General features: G+C 40.4%; 1 protein-coding gene and 1 long non-coding RNA gene across 2 annotated transcripts; one reads left to right on the top strand and one right to left on the bottom strand.

The window, feature by feature from the left end:
* Positions 1-1,391: 1,391 nt before the first annotated feature.
* Positions 1,392-3,343, bottom strand: LOC106577746 (uncharacterized). The gene is made up of 6 exons (XM_014156065.3): positions 3,269-3,343; positions 2,752-3,117; positions 2,240-2,590; positions 1,958-2,077; positions 1,805-1,854; positions 1,392-1,702 (listed from the first exon to the last, which is right to left on the bottom strand). The coding sequence occupies exons 1-6, from the start codon at positions 3,324-3,326 to the stop codon at positions 1,583-1,585; spliced, it is 1,065 nt and encodes a 354-aa protein (XP_014011540.1). The 5' UTR covers positions 3,327-3,343; the 3' UTR covers positions 1,392-1,582.
* A 13,397-nt stretch (positions 3,344-16,740) lies between these two features.
* LOC106577745 (uncharacterized) lies at positions 16,741-21,081 on the top strand. The gene is made up of 4 exons (XR_001322194.3): positions 16,741-19,582; positions 19,743-19,825; positions 19,977-20,736; positions 20,870-21,081. It is a non-coding gene; the product is annotated as an uncharacterized LOC106577745 (long non-coding RNA).
* Positions 21,082-22,886: the final 1,805 nt, after the last annotated feature.

Raw genomic sequence — 22,886 nt, 5'->3', positions numbered from 1 at the left:
AAAATCTAAGGTACTGTCTGTTTTCGATGGACAGATTTCATTGGCTGAACCCTCGATAGGCCGCCTAGTAGGCCACGAATGGAACAAACACCATACTTTCATGTTGTTGTACAGCTTGATTCTGTGATTGCACAACTTTATCACATAGCAAGTTTGAATATGTGGATGTTCAGTTTTATTTTTTAAACAATGTGACTACTGTGGATTTATCCTTGATTAGGCCTAACTACAGCTCACACTGTCTACAATACTATGTACTGCAGCTGGCCAACAGAGGGCTTGTCCACCCAAAGTAAGAGACACAACAGCAAGAGTAAATTGATCCCTTTACTTAATGTTTTTCTTCCATTGTGGTCCATGGGAGTCATACAGTAGTTGGGACCTGGTTGTCCACATGTTATAACACTGTCATCCTCTAGGGCCTCTATGACTTCCACACAGTCACTTTATAATACAGAGAAACAGAAAACATGACAATAGTCTTTGCTTAACCAACAATAGCTCATATACAATTTATTCTCTAATGTATTGACAGATAAAATATCTCTCCCATGATATAATTAGAAGGAGGCTCTTTCTTCCTGGCCCAGACGATGATACTTTACATCACACTTCAAACCATGGTTTGTGTTTAGCTACGGACTTCTGATGTCTAGGTCATAATACCTAATAAATTGTTAATTTTGTTTTTTCATAGATTTCTGTAGAATATGTATAGATAATTTGCTGCCTCATTAAAATGGTGTTCTATTGTTGATAAAAAGGACAACATGTAGAGCAAAAGAGTATGTCATACAACTGACTGAGATATCCTGCTGAAACCAATTAAGAGAGAGAGAGAGAGAGAGAGAGAGAGAGAGAGAGAGAGAGAGAGAGAGAGAGAGAGACAGAGGGTCCTGTGTAGAAGCCAACAGGCCTTACCAAAGTGTAGATAGCTACAGCCTCGAGTTTTGTTCATAGCAGACCGCAGAATACCTGTAAATACATTGCTGTGTATGTGAGGGGGGTGTGTGGCATGCAATCAGTAGGCCTATGTCTTAAAGAGAAAACAACGAAGTAAACCTCCTACACCACAACTGCATTGTATTTTCTGTAACATGATGGATGGGACTACCTGACTTCACATAAATGAAGACATTGACCTTTACATTGTAAGCACTGTGTTCAGAGACCATTGATGCACTCAGGGGTATGAACAGTACTTTGGCCCTGAGTGGAAAAGTATAGTGCAGTGTGTTGCTGCAGGTCAGTCTTCCTGTGTTAAAGGTCTATGAAAGGTTAGTTTCCAGTAGTGGAAAGTCACTGTAACACCCTCCACTATGACTACAGAGGAGTGTGAACAGAATTCATTCTGAGTTCAATTTATTCATATTAATTTGGTTTAACAGTTGATAATGCTTTATTTTTCTTTACACATGCAAATCAGATGTAAAATGAGTTGGACAGAGAAGCAATACATTCAATTATTTGTACTTTATATTACACTTGAAAGAGTTTATCACATTTTATTGAAGCATTCATATAGAGCAAGTTTTTAAAGAGGTATCTTGCATACAATGACAACTGTGTCATTCATCCAGTTCTACTGTCTGATCCCAGAGTACACCGTCTCTTCCTCCATGTTGCTTCTCTGTCTTCTACACCTGTTCTTCTTGTTGCTCAGATTCAGAGCCACATAATGGAGACTGTCTCCATCTTGGGCCTGTGAGAAACAGAACAACATTTTGAACATTAAATGTAATCGTTTTTTTGCGAGCTGACTGAGGTCCTATTTCCATTACAACACAGAACGATTCCTGCTTACCCCTGCGTCTGACTGGGAAACTGTAGGACCTCTTGTCTGATAGACCAGTTCTGAGAACAACGACACAAAAGACTATAAATCCTGCCACGTCTTCCACTTTTGCTACATTTAGAGATGGTGATATCAAAGAATAGTAACTTTTTAATCATTTACCTCTGCACTTTCTCTTGTTCATCTTGTACATGATGCAAGCAAGGACAATGATCAGGATGAACGAAAGAGCCAATGCTACACCCAGGCAGTACACCAAGAGAAGAGGGTCTGCTCTATGGCCTGTGATGATTATAACAGTGATAATGGGAACTAAGTATAGATCATATATTTCTGTAGATTGCCTAATCTGAAAGTCTGTCTTTTTTAAGAGACTTCGGAATGAGACCTCACCTGCAAATTAAACAACTTTGATTAAACCAGCATTTTTGCTATTTAACTTACCCTCAATGTCCAGCTTGGTCCCTTTCCCAAACAGTATCTCCCCACATGAGGCCACAGCACAGTAGTAAGTCCCAGCATCAGAGAGGCTGAGGTTCCTCTTGGGGAGGTTGTAGACACAGCTCTGTGTAGGAGACCCAGCCTCAGGGCTCTTCTTACACTGATCACTCCTGTCTCCATGGGTGTAAATGATTCCTGGATGGGATTCTCCTGAGCCATGTCTGAACCAATAGACACTGTGATCTCCTGCACAGGTCTTAGTGTGTATTGTACACTTCAGAGTCACAGAGTCTCCTGGCTGGACCGTCTCGGACACAGATTGCTGGAGCACAGTCATGTTTCTGGACCCTGAAGCTGACAAAAAGGTAAATTAACCCATATAATTTCTAGAATATCACGATAACAAGTGTTCTAACTGATCATTTGTTAAATTAAAATCTCATCTGATTAAGAGAATACCTCATATTTACACCGTATGTCTCTAATTTCAGATTTAAAAAAGTATTTCTCTTTACCTTTTACAATGAGAATGGCTCCTTCTCCAAACTCCATCTTATTGCTGTAAGAGCTCCCACAGTAGTAAGTGCCTGAATCTGACAGCTGCATGTCTGAGATCCTTAGGTGATTCTTTTCTTGGCCATTTTCCACTGAGAAGCGAGGGTTATCCTTAAACTCATGGTAGAATATTGCATTCCTGTCATACTTATTGACAGTTGAGAAGAGCTGAAGTTTATCTCCCAAGGTTTGCTTGTACCAAGAGAACAATACTGCCATGTCACTTTCATGAAAGCAGTGCAAAATTACTGTGTCTCCAACGTTGGCTAACATGAGACCACTCTCTTGATGTATGGATGAAGACTCAGTTCCAGCTAGCACATCAACTAGAGAACATGAAAACATATTAACTATGCTATAAGTTACATCAAATACAACTCTGGATTGTCAAAGTGTCTGTAGAACAATAATGTAAAACCTTGTGTCTCCAAATCAAGTGTGGACATCACATAAGAGAAATATTAAAGGTTGACTTACCCATCTCTACGAGATGTGGAAATATCAGACACATTGTGATCATCTTTAAAGTTGTCATCCTCTTCACAACTTGTCTTGAGTGGAAAAACTCTACCCGTGTACAACACTTCAACAATCGAGTTATAGGTGATTGGTCGAACTGGACGCGTCATTTTTGTTGAAGCCTCATTCAGGCGCACCCATGTCCTTCTCATGTGTATTGTACAGCTCTGTCTCACAGATCATCCTGGCTGGACTGAATCATAATAGTTGTTTTATAGGTAGATTCTGATCGTTATAGATGTATTACAAATTAAGTACTTATTATTGAAGTTTGGAATCCGTTATTCTTTATCACTGCAGCTACTGTAGCATAAGAGATTCATAGTTGTGACCTATTTGGAACATGCATGTTATGGCACTGTCATCCACTAGGGCTTCTATCACCACAACGTCACTTCACATCACCAAAACCATCTATGGAGAAAACACAGCAAACACAATACAGTAGTCTTCTTTTAGTGATCTCTCATTCACGATTTACACTCAGTAGAACAGATGGATATATGCCCTCCTATGTTATTGTTATTGAGTAGGTCCATGGTTCTCTTGGCCTAACATCACACCTAAAATCAGGGTTTATGTTTGACTAAGAACTACTGATCACTAAGTCAAATTACCTAATAAATATCTAATTGTGTATTTTCACAGATTTCAGTCAACTATGAATAGATCAAGCTGCCTCATCAAGAGTTGGTTTACTGTTGGTTATTAAAATGGTTAACTTGAAGAGCAAGTGGAGTATAGACTAAGTTTAGTATGAGAGAGGTAACAGCTCTGAGACAGCCAGCTGAAAACCACAGAAAGAGAGAAATAGAGAGAGAGAGAGGGAAATAGGGGGAGAGGGATAGAGGGAGAGGGAGATAGAGGGAGAGAGAGGGAGAACAAGAGGGGAAGAGAGAGGGAGAAAGAGAGAGGGTGAGAGTGGGAGAAAATCTGAAAGACAGATAGAGCAAGAGAGAGAAAGAGAGAGAGAGCGAGAAAAGGTTCCTGTGTGCAATAGGCCAGCAGGCCCTAACAAAGCATAGATACAGACCACAGAGTACCTGTAAATAGGTTGCTATGTACTGTGAGGGGGTGTTAGTGGCATGAGAAGTGAAACAACTGTTAAACCCTAGAACTTAAAGTGGAACTGATACCGTTTAAACTACTTTGCAGTAATGAAACAAACAGATATCGGTCCAAAATATCAAATTTGCACTTCATGCTTGACAGCCATCTTTATAACTGGTTTTAAAAATATCTTCTATTTGACTTAAAATTACATTACTTGGAGTAAGGCATTGTTGGCAGAATTAAATGGTGGCAGTCAATGCATCATTAATAAAATTCACCAATAAATCGCTAAGTAGTCTAATAAATATTGCCAGGTTGTAAATCACAGCTAGTAATGTTACATTGTTTACTGCCTCCAGTCATTTAGGGGATGAACTGTTCCAGTTTCACAGTATTTTGGACAAAAATGGAGGAAAAGGGCAATGATTGGGAATCTCAACACAATCAATCTAGCTATGCAGTAACGTTACGTAGCTAAGGCTATAGCTTATCTATTTATGTAGACCAAACTTATAGCTAGCCAACATAAAATGACACAGAGCCTTGTACTGTTGGTAACTAGCTGCTGGAAAGATGCTATGCTAGAACTTGGACAAGTGATGGAGTGGCAGATTTGTTCCCCCAAACGTTTTATTTTTATTTTTCAGCTTCGGTGGCTACAACTATTGAGATGATCTATCAATAAGTGTGCCTAACTCAGCTAGCTACTCATTTACTCAAACTTAAATGACTGTTTGCATATCTCTTTGTCAATCAATGTATTTGCAATCGATCAAATGATTAAGAGCGTCTGCTAAATGACGTAAATGTAAGCAAGCAAGCTATAAATCCCATTCACTTGTTAAAACGTTGGTTATAATGGTACTAGGGGCAGGCTGCAGTAGGCTGAGCAGGCTACTATTCCCCATCATATTCACAGTGCAGTTTTGGCTGTCAACTACACGTTGAAAAAGTTTGAGAGGGTTTACCTACCGTTCCCTTTGCTAGATCTTAGTTCATCTGGCTCAGGCTAACATCGTTTTTGTTGTTGTGCATAGGCAACTGAGGGAGAGATAGCCTACCTGTTGGTTGTTTGATCAGTAGGACTGTACTGCTATTGCTTTCTGCTTTCTGAACAACGATCTTAACAAAGTCGTGCTGTTCTGCTGCCTGTCAACACAGTCCAGTGCAGTGCCACGTCAAAGAGAATGGCATTGTCACAAACGTTGTTGTAATGAACGGACCAAGGTGCAGCGTGGAATGGTTTCATCATCTTTATACGCGTGAAACGCACAGAAAACAATAAAGAGCAAACCGAAACGTGCCCCCAATGTAGTGCTCGCAGGCAACTATACATAGACAAGATCCCACAACAAACAGGTGGGAAAAGGCTGCCTAAATATGATCCCCAATCAGAGACAACGATAGACAGCTGTCTCTGATTGGGAACCATACCAGGCCAACATAGAAATACAAAAACTAGAGTACCCACCTTAGTCACACCCTGACCTAACCAAAATAGAGAATAAAAAGGCTCTGTGAGGTCAGGGCATGACAGGCATGGCTTATTTGCCCCTATGGCATGACCTATTTGCATAAAAGCTCTACTCTAGCTAATTGTTTATGGCGCACCGGTCTCTGTAGAGTCCGGTCCTGGACAAGAATGACAATTGCTCAAACCAGTGGAAGCTGCTGAGGGGAGAAGGCTCATAATAATGGCCAGAATGGAGCAAATAGAATCGCATCAAACACTTGGAAACCATGTGTTTGATGTATTTAATACTATTCCACTGATTCCGCTCCAGTCATTACCACGAGCCCGTTCTCCCCAATTAAGGTACCACCAACTTTCTGTGGCCCAAACGTACGGCTGCTTTCCCATTCAAATTAATATAGAAATGTCTATGAATGTATGAAAACATGAACATTAGCATATCTATGTGCTCGCTTGTCAGGGGCATTCTAGGACTAGAAATTGGCCTTGGCATTTCTAACACAGCAACCAATTTTTTACCTTGAGGCCCCCACCCTGGCCCATTTTTATAATTGAGGCCCCCACACTGGCCCATTTTTTCCCTTGAGGCTGCCATTATTAGCCTCTTACATCTAGACGTTCCGATAGCGGAACACCTGCTGCAATATCCAATGATAGGCGTGGCGCGAATTACAAATGCCTCAAAAACTCAAAAACTTCAATTTTTCAAACATATGACTATTTCACAGCATTTTAAAGACAAGACCCTCCTTTATCTAACCACACTGTCCGATTTCAAAAAGGCTTTACAGCGAAAGCAAAACATTCGATTATGTCAGCAGAGTACCAAGCCAGAAATAATCAGACACCCATTTTTCAAGCTAGCATATAATGTCACAAAAACCCAGAAGACAGCTAAATGCAGCACTAACCTTTGATGATCTTCATCAGATGACACACCTAGGACATTATGTTATACAATACATGCATGTTTTGTTCAATCAAGTTCATATTTATATCAAAAACCAGCTTTTTACATTAGCATGTGACGTTCAGAACTAGCATACCCCCCCGCAAACTTCCGGGGAATTTGCTAACAATTTACTAAATTACTCACGATAAACGTTCACAAAAAGCATAACAATTATTTTAAGAATTATAGATACAGAACTCCTTTATGCACTCGATATGTCCGATTTTAAAATAGCTTTTGGGTGAAAGCACATTTTGCAGTATTCTACGTACATAGCCCAGCCATCACGGGCTAGCTATTTAGACACCCAGCAAGTTTAGCACTCACCAATATCAGATTTACTATTATAAAAGTTTGATTACCTTTTGTTGTCTTCGTCAGAATGCACTCCCAGGACTGCTACTTCAATAACAAATGTTGGTTTGGTCCAAAATAATCCATCATTATATCCGAATAGCGGCGTTTTGTTCGTGCGTCCCAGACACTATCCGAAATGGTAAATCATGGTCGCGAATTCGTGACAAAAAAAATCTAAATATTCCATTACCGTACTTCGAAGCATGTCAACCGCTGTTTAAAATCCATGTTTATGCCATTTTTCGATAATATTCCGACCGGGAATGTCCATTTAGCTAAACAGAGGAAAGAAAACAAAGCTTTCGGTCGACGCGGGCATGAGCCTGAGTCTCACAGTACTGTAACCAGCCACTACCCAAACGCGCTACTTTGTTTCAGCCAGAGCCTGCAAAGCCACGATTCAGCGTTTTGCCGCCTTCTGAGAGCCTATGGCAGCCGTAGGAAGTGTCACGGGACAGCTAAGATCCTCACTCTTCAATAAACAGAGACAAGAAGAACGACACCTTGTCAGACAGGCCACTTCCTGCATGAAATCTTCTCAGGTTTTTGCCTGCCATATGAGTTCTGTTATACTCACAGACACCATTCAAACAGTTTTAGAAACTTTAGGGTGTTTTCTATCCAAAGCCAATAATTATATGCATATTCTAGTTACTGGACAGGAGTAGTAACCAGATTAAATCGGGTATGTTTTTTATCCAGCCATGAAAATACTGCCCCCTAACCATAACAGGTTAACCAGTGTGATATTTTTGCGTGAAAACCTCAAGTTAGACAGGCCCACTGTGCTTAAAATTAACCAGCCCATCGGGCATTTGCCCAAAATGCTAGATGGCCAGTCCACCCTTGTCGCTTATTACAAAACAAAGAAAAAAAAAGTGTAGTAGTATAATAGTAGTATAATACATATACTACATGACCAAAAGTATGTGCACACCTGCTCGTCAAACATCTCATTCCAAAATCATTGGAATTAATATGGAGTTGGTTCCCCCTTTTCTGCTTTAACAGCCTCCTCTTTTCTGGGAAGGCTTTCCACTAGATGTAGGAACATTGCTGCGGGGACTTGCTTCCATTCATCCACAAGAGCATTAGTGAGGTCGGGGCCTGACTTTAGGCGATTAGGCCTGTCTTTCAGTCGGCGTTCCAATTCATCCCAAAGGTTTTCGATGGGGTTGAGGTCAGGGCTCTGTGCGGGCCAGTCAAGTTATTTCACACCGATCTCAACAAACCATTTCTGTATGGACCTCTCTTTGTGCACGAGGGCATTGTCATGCTGAAACAGGAAAGGGCCTTCCCCAAACTGTTGCCACAAGGTTTGAAGCACAGAATCGTCTAGAATGTCATTGTACAGTATGCTTTAGCTTTAAGATTTTCCTTCACTGGAACTAAGGGGCCTAGCCCAAACCATGAAAAACAGCCCCAGACCATTATTCCTCCTCCACCAATCTTTACAGTTGGCACTATGCATTGGGGCAGTTAGCGTTCTCCTGGCATCTGCCAAACCCAGATTTGTCCGTTGGACTGCCAAATGGTGAAGCGTGATTCATCACTCCAGAGAGCACGTTTCCACTGCTCCATAGTCCAATTGCGGCGAGTTTTACACCATGTGTGTTTAATTATGATGAGACAAGTCCGGGGTTGATGAGTGAAGGGCGTTTGCCAGCAGCAGGTTAGGCAGCAGCTAGAAGGCCGGCGACGCCGAACGCCTGAGCTGGACAGGAGGGGGAGCCAAAGGGAAGGCTGGTGCGACACAGACAAATAGTTATTGTGCTGACTGCTTTAAGAGGCAGTTTGGAACTTGGTAGTAAGTGTTGCAACTGAAGACGATTTTTACGCACTACGCTTTTCAGCACTCGGTGGTCCCATTCTGTGAGCTTGTGTGGCCTATCACTTCGCGGCTGAGCCATTGTTGCTCCTAGACGTTTCCACTTCACAATAACAGCACTTACAGTTGAGCAGGGGAGAAATTTGAGGAACTGACTTGTTGGAAATGTGGCATCCTATGAAACTGCCACATTGAAAGTTACTGAGCTCTTTAGAAAGGCCAATCTACTGCCAATGTTTGTCTATGAAGATTGCATGGCTGTGTGCTTGATTTTATACACCTGTCAGCAACGGGTGTGACTGAAATAGCCAAATTCACTTATTTGAAGGGGTGTCTACATACTTTTCCATATATATTATATTTATATGTTTTATCGTGCTAAATCTAAATAAATACATTCACCTTCCTTTGTCTTGATTACTGTTAAATAGTTTATCACAAGCCAGTCCATGTCAAATCATTTACTTTATTCATTCGTAGCTACAGTTACAGTAATACAGATAATAAAGTTAAAAAAGCTAGAGTCAATAAAGAACTAATTCATTTTAATGGACATATTTTGTATTGTTTGTATTGTACTGTATTGTTTTGCTGTCTGACCCCAGAGTACACCGTCTCTTCCTCTATCTGTAGATGGTGATATTTAAAGAAGAGCAACTTCTAAGAAAAAGTCACTTCCCTGTGCACTGCAGACATGCTCTCTTGTTAATCTCGTAAATTCTGCAAGCAAGGACAAGTGAGGGAGACAATTAATATGGTGATAGAAGTACGGTACAGTAACTACATATATGCTTGTATATATTATTGTGGTATAGTAACTATATGGAGGATTGCACAACTTCTTATGTGATATAAAGAACTAGTACTGTATACAGTTTGACACAGTATATTGTACAATATTTATAAGCAAAAGTAAGATGTATCACTTACCTTTGATGTCCAGCTTGGTCCCGTATCGAACCTGACAAGAAAGTCTACATGTCAGTAAGTCTGTTTCCTATACAGTGATATCTGATTATATGCATATGTACCTCATGGACCAGACATAGTATTCAAAAAAGTGCAAAAAGTTGCAGAAGCTACTGATTTTAGCATGATGTTCAATCATCTATAGATGACTTTGTTGAGCTTCACAATTCATCTGAGATACTTTCAAATGATTTGGACATGATGTGCGAAAAATGCTAATATCGGTCCCATGACTTGAATGGGATTTGTACCACAAATGCTAAAACATTAGCATTTGGAAACAGTGCCAGGGAAACTAAACCAAAGCATGGATTGCTTTCATACCTTGTCCATAGAATGCTTATCGGGTAAGGAAACCAATATGTAACTATCCTGTTTAAGTGGACCAATGCTTACTGTGTAGGATATGTTGTGCAGGGTGTGTGAAGCATAGAGACTTTTTGGTGTCTAGATGATCAATTCATTTTGTAGAACCATTGGGTAATTTTCTATCACCGGCTGGATAAAGAACGTACAATACTGAGCTTGCAGTGTCAAAACAGATGCATTTTCTTCAGTAAACAACATATGAAATGAAGAAATTGTTGTCTGGCAAGCGAACAATAGATTTTCAAACAGAGTGCAAACAGTAAAGAGCTACAGGCAGAGTACATGTACCTGTATAGGCTCTTGGTCGGAAACTCAGTTATCTTCCTTAGGCTTGGCCCAACCCCATGTAACAGTTACAGTACTCCTGATGACCTATAGGAGGTCTGTTTGGTTTACAACAGGTCTTGATATGTACCAGGGGGAACAGTGGTGGAGCATCATGGGTGTATATGGGGGAATAACATACACTACAGAATGAAACAAGTCTATTTTATGTCAGTCTCATTAACTATCATTCACAGAATCATGCTCTAACTGAAGTATAACACCTGTCAGTTTAGTATGGGTGTAACAGTTAACTGGGAAGACCTTCTGGCTGCAGCCTGGGATAAATAGATACATTCTATTTAGACACTATAAGCTAATGATTGTAGTCTAATAATGAATTAAACCTGGCCTTCTGTTCAGTTTTGGTGATAATATACTGTGTGGGTCTTACATGTCAGTGGACTGTGTTGCTAATTGTCATTGTCGTGAACAACAATGAGAGAAAACAGTGACACCACACAGACATCCTGCTGAAAACCACATAGAGAGAGGATGTGTAGAAGGCTTTCACGCCTGTCCAAAGCATAGTAGTGGCCTCGTTTTGTGCTTACAGGAGACCAACGGGTTCTGGTACCTGTGAACAGCTAACTGTGTGAATGCATGGGTGGTTGTGATTAGCATGGTAACACCCATGTTTTGTGTCAGTTTAAATCTTCCCTTTGCAAGCTCTCTGCACAAAAGATGGAAGAAGTCTATTTTAGTCAGTATCAGTTGGTTAAATTGATATTTATTAATGCAAAAAGAAGCCTCTTTTTGGGCTCTTCTCACTCTGATCACTCCTGTCTCCATGGGTGTAAATGATTCCTGAATGGGATTCTCCTGAGCCATGTCTGAACCAATAGACACTGTGTTCTCCTGCACAGGTCTCAGTGTGTATTTTACAGCTCAGAGTCTTATTGCTATACTGACTCAGACACAGACTGATGAGTAAAATGCTGGTTCCTGGAATCTGCACCTTTTACACAATAAAACCAAGTTTCTAATAATTGTTTGTTATATTACAATATAACCACGTGGAGAGCCTGATAGTCACATGATAATACATTTTTATATTTTTGAGATTTCTGTTTAAAAAAAATCTGACTGTACAGTGCACTACTTTTGAATAGGGCCCACAATATTTGGAAGCACACTTGTCATTTGGTTAATGCTGTGATCCATTATGTTTTGGCCCCCCAACCATCTGCTCAAGAAAAAATCAGCCCGTGGCTGAATCTAGTTGATGATCCCTGCCCTACAGTACATAGTGCACTTCTTTTGACCAGAGCACATAGGGTGCCATTTTGGAAGCACATTTGTCATTTGGTTTATGCTGTAGGTAGCACAGGAGGTTGGTGGCACCTTCATTGGGGAGGATGGGCTTGTGGTAATGAATGGAGTGGAATCAGTGGAATGGTATGAAATACTTGAAACACATATTTACCAGGTGTTTGATGCCATCCCATTTGCTCCATTCTGGCCATTATTATGAGCTGTTCTCTCCTCAGCAGCCTCCTGTGGTAGGTAGATTATGGTTTTGGGTCGTCTTGATGAGTGCATGTCTTTACTGCACCCTTATGTCCTCCTAAACAATGAGGACATGAAAACAACCGTGGGCCATACGTGTAAGAGGTCAAAATACACCTATCAACTATCAACTTCTTCTGAATCCCTCTGTTCAGAACAAATACAGAAATTTAAAAAGTGTATGATGACCAAAGACATCACAAGGCTCATCACAGGCCTTAGAAATACAATGAGACAAATAATCTGTATGCAAATCAAACTGCATTGGTAGCAAACCATAACACATAAAACACATGATGTCACAGGAAATATGAGATGTGAAATCAAAAGTACCTAAGAAAGAAAAGTTGTCTGTTTGTCTGTTTGTTAAGTTGTTGAGTGGAAACTTCTGACCACAGAGATCTTTGTATGAGGTGTGTGTTGTTTTCCATCCCTGTTCACACCAGCGAGTTGACACTGACCACAGGCCGAGGATGTAACGTCTGCAGCGAATACATCAGATGAGAGTCTGCAGAGAGAATTGACACCTGCCTCTGTATTGTTTATGGATGCATTTACTGTGAATGCAAATACATCATGGATGCACTATGACTGAAGTAGGCCTACTTCAAACCCCAGGTGTCCAAAATACAGTATCGCTGTACATAGTGCATTAAATTAAACTGTATTATTGTTTAGATGCCGAAAAGAGAGAGAGATAGAGAGAGAGAGAGAGAAGCCTGGGGTAGTTTGGTTTTGGTCAGGTATTTGTTGTCTGGTGGTATGGATGGAAAGAGATGTGAGGCCTGATTGGTGAGAAGAGAATGTGTGATTTAGATGCACAGAGAGAGAGAGAGTCAACATTATACTCACAAACTACAAAACAAAATATTTTGTACAATTTGTTATTTTTATTGGTTATTTCCCAATAAATATATAGTACAGTACATTACCACAAGTATTATTATGTAATCTTATTTACACAGAATTAGATATATTACCCCAGGGCTATGTCATCTTTAATTTAAAAAGATGGTAAAATACTGGGAATCTATTCTATAGTTATTCTTTTTTTTATTTTTTATATTCCACTGTCTATTAGACAAATGTCATGAGAGGCCCAGCGATGTTCACCTCAGCAGGTCTCACTCAACACTGGGCTGCTCCTTCCTGTCACTCACACTACAGCAAGTGATGTGTTGCTCATTGGCCCCTCCTACCCTACCTCAGTCTCCAACCATGATGACTTTTCAAAAGTACATTTTTGACTGCTTGAAATTAGAGGGACAGAGGACAACAACAGTCAATTATAAAACAACTATTCAGTGTATTACATTAGTTCTTCATCAGTGCTACACTGATATCAACATTAAAACATTTAGACATGATCTTGTGTCAGCGTACACAACATGCTCCATCTCCATTATTAGACCTTTAGCTGTTTTCTTATTCCTTGGTCTCACCTGATGGAATCTCAACACTGCGTACTTTAGAGAGTCTGGGTCCTGACCCGGATCTTGTAGAAAACAAATAATAATATTACACAAAACATGCAAATACTGTATCAACAAAACAAACACTTCTAAAAGATAGCTTAGTCCAAGTACTGTTATATTTAGAACATGTACACAAATCAAGTAAATATAAAATGTTCTATTACCTGGCTATTTTGTGGTTGTAGTTGAGCCTCAGTATCTGAATAAGTAAAGAGGAATTTCGGTCAGTACACAAACATTCATTTTATTTTTTGTTACCATGCCAACTTTTTGTCAGAGAGATACCCCAAGAGTGTGTGCTTGTGGTTTGCTCTCAATTTACACTGAGTGTACAAAACATTAAGAACTCCTTTATAATTTTGAGTTGCATCCCTTTTGCCCTCAGAACAGCCTCAACTCATTGGGACATGGATTCTACAAGGTGTCGAAAACATTCCACAGGGATAATGGCCCATGTTGACTCCAATGCTTCCAACAGTTGTGCCAAGTTGGCTTTATATCCTTTGGGTGGTGGACCATTCTTGATACACACAGGAAACTGTTGAGCATAAAACAAGCCAGCAGCGATGTAGTTCTTGACGCAATCAAACCGGTGCGCCTGGAACCTAATACCATACCCCATTCAAAGGGAGTTAAATATTTTGTCTTGTCCATTCACCCTCTGAATGGCACACCAGAGGTCTCTTCACAGTCCCCAAGACGAGAGCAGACTATGGGAGGTGCACAGTACTACATAGAGCCATGACTGCATAGTACTCTATTCTACATCAAGTAACTCATGAAAGCTGTCAAATTAGATTTACAAAACAGATAAAAATACACCTTATGGAACAGCGGGGACTGTGAAGAGACACACACAGGCACAGACACACGCATACACACACACATGATAACATACACAATACACACACACACACACACACACACACACACACACACACACACACACACACACACACACACACACACACACACACACACACACACACACACCACACACACACACACACACACACACTTAATTTTGTGTTGTATATATGTGGTAGTAGAGTAGTGGCCTCAGTGCACACACTTAATGTGTTGTGAAATCTCTTTAACAAGTGACATCATGAAGGGATCATAACTTGCTGGATTCACCTGATCAGTCTATGTCATGGAATAAGCAGGTATTCTTAATGTTTTGAACACTCAGTTGATAGTCTAATAATCTGAGACATACACCTTCTAGAAAACTCTCATGGTCTTCCATTGTAACCTTATTGTGTGTGTTTGCATCTCGTCAGATCCTGAGGACCAGGATGAGGATGACTATCAGGTAAACAGTAGTCACAACACCCAGGATCATGGTGATTTCTTCATTCTCTCCTACAGGACTGATAGTTCTATTAAAATGTCCTATTAGATGAAATGTAATTAAATCCGTTTGTGATCCTTTAATGATAGAGCTAAAAATGTACAAATTGTTCTGCATCTACATGGAAAGAAAGAGAAACCCACTCTTTCTTTTCCTCGTGTTTTTTGTGTCCTATAACATCAGGATTAGTAGAATAAATAATTAGTTTTTCTCAAAATTATAATGATAAAAATTATGGCCAGCAATGGTTTGCCTTTCTTTTGTGATAACTGCTGATTAGCTTGATAAACATTTTCAAATGTATCAAAAGCCAGACAAATAGCGGAAAACGTACATTGAATGTTTTGACATGTAGCCTTGTGGAAACAATCCACAGAAATACAGGCTACTGTCAGCTATTTCTACTTTTTTGATTTTGAGAAAGATAGTGGTGTTGCTGCTATACATTTCCAAATGACTACTTTTAAAACATTGTTGTGCCAAACTGTCGATGGATGTGAGCCGTACATAGTCGAGAGACACACAGGCTCTGATCCGTTGACTTGTTTGAACCAGGCTGTGTGTCCTGGAACTGTTGTAACATTAGAACACTGCAAGGTGATGGTAACCCCAGTACGGACCACTATAGTCCGAAACTGACTAACCAAAACCAGGACCAAACCTTAAACACAAATAATGTACTCTTCAGAAATAAGCAAACAAATGTAACATTTTGAAAATGAGCTAAGTTACTGTGGTAAGATTCTGTTGGAATATATGCTGTCCTCAAAGCAGATTCTAGGATGGACGATGCAGTCAGTCTTGTTATCTATGTTAGGTTTAACAGTAGCCTACAATCCATAGACCAGTAGAGCTGGAATATAGGTTGTGGCAGATGGCAGGGAGAAGTGAGGGGAGTGGTGATTGAAGGAAGATATCTTGCAACGGGGAGAAAAGGATAGAGAGGGAAACACATGTTATGGAGCTTGTGCGAAGCAGGAGCATGGGGATTTCAATGGTAGGGGGTATTGTAGTTAGTATTGGACCACAATGTCTACTGAAAGCAGAAGTGATACTCCTACAGGCATTTTTATGTGGAATGTAAAAACCCAAGTATATGCAAGTGAAGTCAAAGTTGAGATAGTTGACTTATAATAAAACACACCACAGAATTTGAAACATTTGGGAAGCTGTTTGGGCTGCTGTCCACAAAGCTTCCCCCTATCATACTGTAAAAATAATCTAGTTGTTTCAACTATATATTATTAAGTAACTGGTTCCACATGTTCATTTATACAGTAATTAATATTCAACATGTCCTAATATGGAATTTCAACCCACAACCTCTGTTTACAGCGTTGCAATCTTAAGGAGTAACATCAAAACAGAGTAATTGCCCCACAAATAGACAACTATACAGAAAAACATAACATTTTATTTATAAGGAAATCAAATCAATGATGAGAGAATAGTCAGTCTAACTGATAATTGGCACAGACATGGTGGCATAGCTGGAAGATCAGTGTAGCCATGATCCAAGAGGTTGTGAGTTTAAATCCCAGGTGAGGACATGTTGAATAATAAGAACTGTATAAATAAACATGCACAATGTGTGTCAAATATGTAAATTGAAATTATATTTTAAGAGCACTGTGTGTGAGTAACTATTTGCACAGCCTTTTTTAGTTAAAATAATAATTGATAGTTGAATGAACCTATGAGACAAGTTGAGCAAACATATAATTTTACATTTTAAATTGACTGAAGTTGCAGCTAACAATTTTTTTATTGTTCAGGTTACACTTGGACCCAAAAGTTGAGTAAACTAAAAGGAGCGGGACAGTAATCCGGACGCTTATAAGACATCTTGCCATGCCCTCTGACGAACCATCAAACAGGCAAAGCGTCAACACAGGACTAAGACCAAATCCTACTACAACGGCTCTGATGCTCGTCGGATGTGGCATGGCTTGCAAACTATTACGGATTACAAATGGAAGGGAAAGGGAAACCAATCCACGAACTGCCCAGTGACACGAGCCTACTAGATGAGCTAAATCCCCTCTATGCTCACTTCGAGGCAAGCAACACTGAACCATGCAGGAGAGCACAAGCTGTTCTGGACGACTGTGTGATTGCGCTCTCCATAGCCGATGTGAGTAAGACCTTTAAACAGGTTAACATTCACAAGGGCGCAGGGCCAGACGGATTACCAGGACGCGTACTCAGAGCACCCTGGACCCACTCCAATTCGCATACCGCCCCAACAGATCCATAGATGACGCACTCTCTATTGCACTCCACACTGACCTTTCCCACCTGGACAAGAGGAACACCTATGTGAGAATGCTTTTCATTGACTACAGCTCAGCGTTCAACACCATAGTGCCTTCCCAAGCTCATCACTCAGCTAAGGACCTGACCGCAAGGCCCTACAGAGGGTAGTTTGTACAGTCAAGTATATCATTGCGGCTGAGCTCCCTGCCATCCAGGACCTTTATACCAGGCTGTGACAGAGGAAAGAGCTAAAAATGGTCAAAGACTACAGCCACCCAAGTCATTGACTCTTTTCTCTGCTACCACATGGCAAGTGACACCGATGCAACAAGTCTGGAACCAACAGGACCCTGAACAGCTTCTACCCCAAGTGAAAAGACTGCTAAGTATACTGAACAAAAATATAAATGCAACATGTAAATATAAATACAACATGTAAAGTGTTGGTCCCATGCTTCGTGAGCTGAAATAATATATCCCCAACATTTTCCATATGCACAAAAAGTTTATATCTCTCAAATGTTGTGCACAAATTTGTTTACATCCCTGTTATTGAGCATTTATCCTTTGCCATATACAGGTGTGGCATATCAAGAAGCTGAATAAACAGCATGATCATTACACAGGTGCACCTTGTGCTGGGGACAACAAAATGGCACTCTAAAATGTGCAGTTTTGTCACACAACACAATGCCACAGATGTCTCAAGTTTTGAGGGAGCGTGCAATTGACATGCTGACTCCAGGAACATCCACCAGACCTGTTGGCGGAGAATTTAACGTTAATTTCTCTACCATAAGCTGCCTCCAATGTCGTTTTAGAGATTTTGGTAGTATGTCCAACCGGCCTCACAAACCTTAGACCACGTGTAACCACGTCAGCCCAGGACCTTCACAACCAACTTCTTCACCTGTGGGATCGTCTAAGACCAGCCACCCGGACAGCTAATGAAACTGGGGAGTATTTCTGTCTGTAATAAAGCCATTTTGTGGGGAAAACTCATTCTGATTGGCTGGGCCTGGCTCCCCAGTGGTGTGCCTGGCTCCCCAGTGGGTGTGCCTGGCTCCCAAGTGGGTGGGCCTATGCCCTCCCAGGCCCACCCATGGCTGCGCCCCTGCCCAGTCATCTGAAATCCATAGATTAGGGTCAAATTAATTTATTTCAATTGACTGATTTCCTTATATGAACTGTAAAATAATAGAAATTGTTGCATGTTGCGTTTATATTTTTGTTGAGTATAGTTAGATAAAAAGTTAACCAAATAGTTACCCGGACTATCTGCATTGCACTAACCTTTTTGACTCATCACCATATAAGGTTGCTGAGGGGAGAATGGATCATAATAATGGCTGGAATAGCGCCAATGGAATTGAGTCAAACACCTGGAAACCATGTGTTTGATGTATTTGTTACCATTCCACTAATTCCACTCCAGTCATTACCATGAGCCCGTTCTCCCTAATTAACCTCCTGTGCTCATAACATACGCTGCTGCTACTGCTTATTATCTGTCACTTTATTCCTAGTTATATGTACATATCTACCTCAATTAACTCGTACCCCTGCATACGACTCGCTACTGTTACCCCGTGCATGTAGCCAAGTTATCGTTGCTCATTGTGTACTTTTATTACTTTTATTTAATTTTCTATTTTATTTCTCTCTGCCTTGGTAGAGAAGGGCTCATGAGTAAGCATTTCACTTTTAGCTACACATGTTGTTTACTAAGCATGTGACGGATAACATTTGATTTGAATAATTATTTGAAACAACAACATTTGTGGGTGTTTTATTTTTTTCAATGCATGGTTATAGCTGCTGGGAATGCTTTATTTGGATAGTCCCTACAGATAGTCTATGGATGTTCAACTAACTATCCACTAACCTTAGCCCTGGCCATAGCCCCAGTCCTAACTCTAAAGCTAACCTTATAGCCCTAATCCTAACTCTAAAGCGAACCCTATAGCCCTAGTCCTAACCCTAAAGCTAACCCTATAGCCCTAGTCCCAACCCTAAAGCTAACCCTATCCCGGCTGTAGCTACAGCTACAAAGGTAGACAGGTCTTTTCAGAGACAGGTCTTATAGTTCATCATCAAAGCCTGCAGCTTTGTCTGAGTGTCAGAGCTACTAGCCAATAATATCAGGTCATCTCTGGCTCCAGACTTGTAGTTCCTGTCACCTCACACTGTGGTTGATGCATGTCATCTTTTTAATGTCAGTTAGACCTTGGAGAACAAACTGCAAGAAAGGGGCATAGCTGACACCTATAAAGGAATTTTTTCACACGTTTGAGTCTGATACAGCAACATACTGCGGTTGAAGCCTATTCATGATGGACTTTGGAGAAAAAGGTACATTCATTATGACAATTGTATTTTGTTTTATCTTCAAAATACGGTTAATTTATGTACAAATCCTTTAGGTACAGTTTAAAAACCAGAAACAGATAAGAATGTTCACCTCCTGATGTGTACGACAGCTAACCCCTTGTCTCTCACTCTTATCTGACAGACAAGATGACCAGTATACACATTAGAAGGACAATGATGAAACTGTCTGTTATATGAAGAAAATCTATCTGTTATTCTGAACAGGTAAAGCTAGGGGTAATAAGAGTGCAAACTTACTATTTAAAGGGGACAATCATGGTTACGTATTTAAGAAAACAGACATTTTGAGTTCTTACAGTACATGCATGAACTGTGATATGTGGATTTTTTATTAATGTAAATATTTATCTTTCAGCTTTGTCTCTTTCTGTTGTTGTCACTCAGTCTGATGTTTGGAGCACCTTCACTCTTGAAGACACAGTTGATTTGGAATGCTTCATCACTGTGTATGACGATGGCAGGACAAGCCCCAGATGTTATCTCTGTATTCTCACTGCAATTTTCTTTGGAGAATTTGACAAAAAGCTTTGATTTGCTACAAGGAAGAGTGGCACCAGATTTGGGTTGACCATCTCAGATTCCATGGCATCCAACATGGGGATGTATTACTGTGCTGCAATTGATTATGAAAGCATGATCTTCGGGAGTTGTGTTTTTCTGAAACATCAGGGTATGCATTCAGGTGTTTTATCTTCTCTTTTAGCAAATATATGTTGTATTTGGAAATTGTGCAAGTCATTGATAGTAAAGTGATTTTATAGTCCTTGAAAAGATACAGATTCCAGGACCCAGCATGTTGTACATAAGTCTGTGTCTGAGTCAGTCCAGCCAGAAGACTCTGAACTGTAAAATACACCCTGAGACCTGTGCAGGAGAACACAGTGTCTATTGGTTCAGACATGTTTCAGGAGAATCCCATCCAGGAATCATTTACACCCATGGAGACAGGAGTGATCAGTGTGAGAAGAGCCCTGAGGCTGGGTCTCCTACTTAGAGTTGTGTCTACAACCTCCCCAAGAGGAACCTCAGCCTCTCTGATGCTGGGACTTACTACTGTGCTGGGGCCTCATGTGGGGAAATACTGTTTGGGAACGGGACCAAGCTGGATGTTGAAGGTAGCTTACATTTCTTAAACCATATCCTATTATTAGAAAGACATTAACATTATATTTCATTATTGATGACACATTATCGACAACTGCCCATAGCACTATAGTGGAGTTATACAGTATATGACATTATTTTCAGATGGTGACATTGATCCATAGATGACAATCCTGGTCCTTCTCTCCAACAAAAGAACTGGAGTTCTCCTCTGCTGTCCTACCATCTTCATCATCATCTACACCACCAGGAAATAGATAAAGCTATGGCCAATATCAATAGACTGTATGTAGTTTGTTAATTGCTTTCGCCAAATCTCTGTGTATGCACTTATTGTCTAAGCATGAATAAATAGCACTGTGAACTTTGATACTGACTTAAGTTGTCCTGTTTGAGTGAATGGGTCAGAGTTGACAGAAGTTTTCATGAAGGAAAATAGTTTAAAAACTATTGGGATTACACCCTATCTGAGTATGCACTTTCTTCTATTGTTGAACACTTCAGGTTATGGGAAAGGCTTTTAGCTTGTCTGCACTTCTAACTGAGCAGCAGGGGTCTGGTTATTATCTTCCAGTTGAGGAGAGGTGTGAAAAGAACGTGTGTGGTTTTGATGCACTGACAGGTGTTGTGAGAGCTGAAGGCCAGTCTTATTTTAGTGCAGGTTGTTTGTCTTCAGCAAAGATATGACGCAAGATATGTCTACTGTCTCCATCTCACATCCCCTTACGGTTAACCGCCCCTCAAATCACCCACACATTTCTACTTACACATGTCACGTGGTGGAAAAGTGACCAGGTTCTTTTGAGCAGCCACACTCATAGACAAAAAGCAGTGCTATCTAGAACCTAAAAGGGTTATTCGGCTGTCCCATAGGAGCACCGTTTGAAAAACCATTTTGGTTCCAGGTAGAATCTTTTCAACAAATACAATTTGTTGGGCAGGCGGGCAGAGCGAGAGAGAGAGAAAAGAGACAGACACTCATCCCCCCAGTCTGAGAGGCCCAGTGATGTTCACCTCAGTAGGTCTCAATCATCACTGAACTGCTCCTCCCTGTCACTCACACCAAAGGAAATGATGCATTCTTCACTGGCCCCTCCTGTACCCCAGACACCAATCATATTCTCCTTATAAAGGTGACTAGCTGCTTTTCAGAAGAGGGGGCTGTGATCAGTGCAGTCATGACAGGAATACTAAGTGGAGAATAACATCATGACCAACAAAATTGTGGAGGATTTGATTAAGTAATCAATGTAATAAAATTGTCCAATGCTGGGTACTTTTTACTTTACGGCCAACTCATTAAAGAATAACCAAATCACTAATACACACAGCAGTGACCTAAGCTAAGAGAGGCCAAAAGAGGCACCTACTCCTCTGTGGCCATTAAACAGTTGTGGTTTGAATCTAACTCCCCCTCTCTAACCACCCCTGTACCACTGAGCTGTGTGGCCTAACAGAGTGGAGAGGGCTACAGTGGCCCTGAGGTACAACGCACAGAAACTACAGAGATATTTACTGATTTAGATTTCAATACATTTGATTTAACTACACATACAATATAGAATGATTTAAACTTGTATTCAAAGATATGGCAAACCACTTGTCCTCCTCTCCATCACTTTTTCCACATTTTGTTACGTTACAGCCTTATTCTAAAATTGATTAAATTCAACATTTTCTTCATCAATTTACACACAATACCCCATAATGATGATGCGAAAACAGGTTTTTAGAATTTTTTGCAAATGTATTACAAAGTAAAAAACAGAAATACCTTATTTACATAAGTATTCAGACCCTTTGCTTTAAGTCTCAAAATTGAGCTATGGGGCATCCTGTTTTCCTTGATCATCGATGAGATAATTTTACAACTTGATTGGAGTCCACCTGTGGTATATTTAATTGATTGGACATGATTTGGAAAGGTACACACCTGTCTATATAAGGTCCCACAGTTGACAGTTCATGTCAGAGCAAAAACCAAGCCATGTGGTCGAAGGAATTGTCTGTAGACATTTATGCAGAATTGAAGGCTCCCAAAAACACAGTGGCCTCCATATTTCTTAAATGGAAGACGTTTGGAACCACCAATACTCTTCCTAGAGCTGGCCGCCGGCCAAATAGAGCAACTAGGGGAGAATGGATCCCGATGGTCACTCCT

Source organism: Salmo salar, chromosome 18 (genome assembly GCF_965601325.2).
Source record: "Salmo salar chromosome 18, fSalSal1, whole genome shotgun sequence".
Taxonomy (NCBI): Eukaryota; Metazoa; Chordata; class Actinopteri; order Salmoniformes; family Salmonidae; genus Salmo; species Salmo salar.
Note: the sequence above shows the minus strand (reverse complement) of the source record. Positions and strands in the feature narration are given on the sequence as shown.